The sequence below is a fragment of the Anopheles cruzii genome, chromosome 2 (assembly GCF_943734635.1).
Source record: "Anopheles cruzii chromosome 2, idAnoCruzAS_RS32_06, whole genome shotgun sequence".
Lineage (NCBI taxonomy): Eukaryota > Metazoa > Arthropoda > Insecta > Diptera > Culicidae > Anopheles > Anopheles cruzii.
This window is the reverse complement of record NC_069144.1, coordinates 7,039,063-7,044,099: the sequence shown is the minus strand read 5'-3', so window position 1 is coordinate 7,044,099 and position 5,037 is coordinate 7,039,063. Positions and strand designations below refer to the sequence as shown.

The window sequence follows — 5,037 nt, the reverse complement described above, 5'->3', positions numbered from 1 at the left end:
ATACTACGGAAAATAGTAGCAAAAAATGTGTTGAACTGCTGTATTAAAAAGAACTGGTTCCGGTAAGTCTTGGTATTAATCTGGCTGGACTTAACGATAAAACGATCTACAGAAATTATGCTTTATGATGACATTTATGATTTTTGTTAATCAAAAGCATTTCAGAAAACGTTGTGATGTAGCGTTTCGAAAGGACCGCCATAAATTGCAGCGACTAAATGCTTCCCCTTTGATCGACACCCCTGTGACACCCTTCAAATTAACCCCAGCATTAACGAACGGACACCAAATGCGTCGGGGACGCGCCAGAAAAGGCTGGCAAAAGATCAAATCCCACAAACCGCAAATCCAGGGGTTGCTATGGTTACTCCTTCCGTGACTCTGTGTCTTTGTCGAACAAATCAAGTCGGAGTCTGGAGTAACCAGACCATCCTTGGCCCGGATTTCCATTATTTTACGTTCAATTTCTTTTTGTTATTTGCTCTTTCTCTATCATAATTGAAGGCACGCAGAGGAGATGCAAACCTTGGCAAACCTTGCGCATTGGGATCCTTCCGTTTCCTGCGGTGCCACGTGACGTGTCAAAATAATTACTCATCTTCATCGCGCGCGCCCGACACGCGCCTCACGTGTTTGGCCATGGGCGAAGTGGGCAAAATGATGGGTTTAGTGTTGATGCTGTGATGGCAAAGGCACTAGGCCAAAGATAAGATTTAATTGGAACCACCAGATGAGGGCCACCGTCTATGTATTGCTATGCAACGAGTACCCGGTTGCCATGGCTACGGTGGGAAAGATAAATTCTGTTTACAATCTGGATGAGTTGGTGGTTGGCATTCATTAGGTGATGATGTACGTCCTGCAATGGACCCTCTAATTTTTGTTTTCAAATGGGTCGGTGGGTAGCAAATTATTATAATTAATTACAAATGACTTGCTTCAAGCAATACCAGGAGTGGTAGCGCCCATATCATCCCTCCGATATCAGGGACTCAAATGGCAATCGGGTCTTTAGACGCACGTGCGGAAGTCCGTTCGTTGAATCTCCGAAAGGCAATTCAGCGGTAGCGGCCATATACTGCCATTAAAAGCAAGACGTCGAGATAGCCCCCCGGTGCTGACTGTGCAACATTTTGAGTACCTTCATCGAAAACCCCCGAAACTCGCCGGCGTTGATCGTCTACAACGATTCGCTTATCGAAAGTTTACAACAATCAAGTTGTAGCGCGTAACTGCGATAACGGCCGGGGGCTGATAATGATCTCGCGGAGGTGCCGTAGGGGACATTGTGTTAAGACCATAGGGCTAGAACCGGACCGGCGTCAGTAGACGGTTGAGTGTGACTCCGACAAGGTAACAGCGAAAGAGGGCAACTCCGGCATGTTTGTCTACATCGCACTCGTGGCCACCCTGGTCGGGTTGGCCCATGGCCGTAAGTGTCCGCCTCGGGCCCGTCTTCGTAGCACCACCCCGACTCAAGGTCGCTTTGTCCGTAGAATGCAGCGTCAACATCCGGACGAACCTGAACGCACTGGAACCGCTGTTCCTGCGCAACAACCAGCTGTGGGCTCCGTCGGGACCAGCCCTCCAATGGAACGCTGGGGAATCCACGTTGATCGCTTGTCCGGGCAATACGATTACGAATAGTAAGTGCGGTAGTCATCAAGTCTGACTATCAGTCTTCATAGTGTCGGGTGTTGTCTTGTTCCGCAGCCGGCACGGAGACGGCCACGATTCAGTGTGTCTCGGGCACCACGTTCAGTTTGGGAGGATCCAACGTGAACATTGCCAACGTGGCATGCTCGGCACGCTCGACGGGCCATCACCAGAACACCGGGCAGAGCTGTGGTGGCGCCGGCACTCTGCTCAACCTAGGCTTCCAGGTACCGAACGCGGGCTTCGTGACGTACATCCAGTCATGCTACAACATGCAAACGGCCTCGGTAATCTACACCCGCCACGTCGTTCCCGGTGAAGCCATTAACCGTAGGTATCTGGTGTGAAGTTGGCATCCCTTGATATCTGTTGACTTGAGTCTTCCGTTTCCGCAGACGCCATCCAGGAGTCCTATCGGCCATCGTTCAAAGTGGCCGGAGCTGCGTCGCACGTGTCGCCAGCCACCTCCTACACTACCGCCCAGCAGGCCATTCGCCTCGCGCACCTTTTGGGATCCCAGGCACAGGCGGACCGCTACATCACCAGTAGCTCGTACATGTCCCGTGGACACCTGGCACCGGATGCGGATGGTATCTTCCGGATGTGGCAGTGGGCTACCTACTTCTACGTCAACGTAGCGCCCCAGTGGCAGGCAACGAACGGTGGCAACTGGTTGGTGGTAGAGAACGCGGCCCGTACCGTGTCGGGTCGGTTGGCGGAGGATGTGCTGATCTTCAACGGTGCCCACGACATTCTGACGCTAACGCACACGAACGGACAGCAGGTCCCGATCACGCTAGAAGACGGTGGCATTCAGGTGCCCAAGTGGTACTGGAAGATCATCAAGTCGCCCCGCACCGACGCAGCGATCGCGCTGATCAACAACAACGATCCGTTCCGGACGAGCATCTCGGCCGGAGAGCTGCTGTGCCAGGATGTGTGCGCCCAATACGGGTGGAGTAACGCGAACTACGGCAACTTTGCCCGCGGGTACACCTACTGCTGTACCGTGGCGGCCCTACGCGCGGCCATCCCGACCATCCCGGCAGAAGCCTCCGCAGGAAACGTTTTGCGCTACTAGCTTGCGATTGGCGAGAAGGGTCCAGAATTGGCAGCAAGTGGATTAAGTGACGACGAGTGTTTGTATAAGGGCCGATTGGGTCCTTATCGCAGCTTCGTCAGCTACATTGTCCGGGGGGGCGAGGGCTACAGTTAATCTAATCGTCATTGATATAAAATCCAGTTACGAATTGGGCCAAAAACCAACTTCTTTCCTTGAATTCGTCGTTGGACTAATCGCCCGACGTAGTCGGTGATGATGAGCGGTACTAGAACTGGCTTCACACGCGCCGCATCTGCAATCCAAAGAAAAGGCATTCCGCCGTCGATCCCTCTTTTATGAATGGATAATGATCTCGTGCCGTTAACGCTGGCGTTAGTAAACAAAAGATTGTAGTCATAACAGGTGAAGACACTGCCCCGATGTTTGCCAGCTCTCCAGGGTTTATCCAGGTGATATGCGACTCGGACCGGGGCCTATTATAAGAACAATGCGGCAGAGCTACGGTAGGATTAGTAGACGACAGACAGAGTGATCTAGGCGTGTTAACCCAGGGCTTAAGGAACAGCACTGATGTATGCCTACGTCGCACTTGTGGCCACCCTGTTCGGACTGGCCCACGGAAGTAAGTTTTCGTCCCTATTTCAACATCATTCCTGAAGGCTTATGGTTTGTTCCCAGGATGCAGCGTCAATATCCGGACGAATCTGAACGCACAGGAACCACTGTTTTTGCGCTCCAACAAGGAACTGTGGTACCCTTCCGGAGCAGCCCTTCAGTGGAATGTTGGCGAGTCGACGTGGATCGCTTGCCCGGGCAACAAGATTGTGAATAGTAAGTTCGAAAGTCGGTGAATCCCATCCGGATGCCATAAAAGCGTTTTTGTTCCGTAGCCGGTACGGCAATCGCCATGATTCAGTGCGTTTCGGGCACGAAGTTCAAGCTGGGGGGCTCTATGGTGGACATTGCCACCGTAGCCTGTTCAACACGGTCGACGGGTCAGGTACAGAAGACGAGCTTAAGCTGTGCCGGTTCCGGCACTCTGTTCAACATTGGATTCCAGATACCGAGCGTTGGGTTTGTGACGTACATTCAGTCGTGCTACAACCTGCAGACAGCCTCGGTGATCTACACACGCCACGTGATCCCCGGTGCTGCCATTAATTGTGAGTGTCTTCCTGGGGTTTTGATCTGTAGGACATCTTCATAAGTCTTCCATTTCGCAGACGCCATCCAGGAGTCCTATCGGCCATCGTTCAAGTCGACCGGGGCCGCTCGGCAGGTGAAGCCAGCATCATCGTACACCACCGCCCAGCAGGCGACGCGTTTCGCACAGCTACTGGGGTCTCAGGCACAAGCAAACCGGTTCATCAACAGCAGGTCATTCTTGTCCCGAGGACACCTGGCTCCGGACGCGGACGGTGTTTTCAGGCAGTGGCAGTGGGCTACCTAGTTTTACGTCAATGTGGCCCCACAGTGGCAGGCAACGAACGCTGGCAACTGGCTGACGGTGGAGAATGCCGCCCGTACCGTGGCCGCTCGGTTGGCGGAGGATGTGCTGATCTTCGACGGTGTCCACGATGTTCTTACGCTACCGCATGCCCAAGGGCACCGGGTTCCGATAACGCTAGAAGCCGGTGGCATTCAGGTGCCCAAGTGGTACTGGAAGATCATCAAATCGCCACGCAACAATGCAGCCATCGCTTTGGTGACCAACAACGACCCGTTCCGAATGAGCATCTCGCCCGGGGAAATGCTTTGCCACGATGTGTGCGCTCAGTATGGATGGGATAATGGGAGCTATAGGAACTTTGCCCGCGGGTTCACGTACTGTTGCACGGTGGCGGCCCTTCGCAGAGCTATACCGAGTATTCCGGTAGAGGCTTTTGCTGCTAATGTCCTACAGTTCAACGTGGCAAGGAGATTTTAAAGAGCGTTCGTGAAGAACGTAAAATAAAGGGCAACAATGGGCAACTGCGTTCGAAATTCAATTGCTTATCACTGTGTTGCGATCACCACGTTGTTATCTCAAGAGACGAATGTTAGGCTATTACTGCTCAAAGTCTCTATAATACAAAAGAAAAAAAAAACCACGTTTTATCTAACCGCTAGTTTTATTGTTCGAAATTTCAAAATGTTCCGCAGCGCCATCTGAGTTTCGAGCTTTCAAGCAGTCGGTTTGAGCGCCCTCTACATCTGAGCAGTGGAAGCTATAGTGAATTGTGAGTGTTCATCCGAACGTTCCCGAAGTTCGGAAAAAATACAGAACCGCTCGGATGAATGAAATTCATGAGAGCGAGATTGAGTTCATGCGAGTGCGA

At 52.3% G+C, this 5,037-nt stretch overlaps 1 protein-coding gene across 1 annotated transcript; it reads left to right on the top strand.

Moving 5' to 3' along the window:
• The first annotated feature begins 1,334 nt into the window (after positions 1-1,334).
• On the top strand, positions 1,335-4,688 carry LOC128277267 (uncharacterized). The gene is given in 8 exon segments (XM_053015711.1): positions 1,335-1,432; positions 1,497-1,646; positions 1,714-1,986; positions 2,052-2,729; positions 3,285-3,341; positions 3,398-3,550; positions 3,610-3,882; positions 3,943-4,688. Coding segments are annotated over 8 exon segments (2,340 nt in total). The 5' UTR covers positions 1,335-1,380; the 3' UTR covers positions 4,647-4,688.
• Positions 4,689-5,037: the final 349 nt, after the last annotated feature.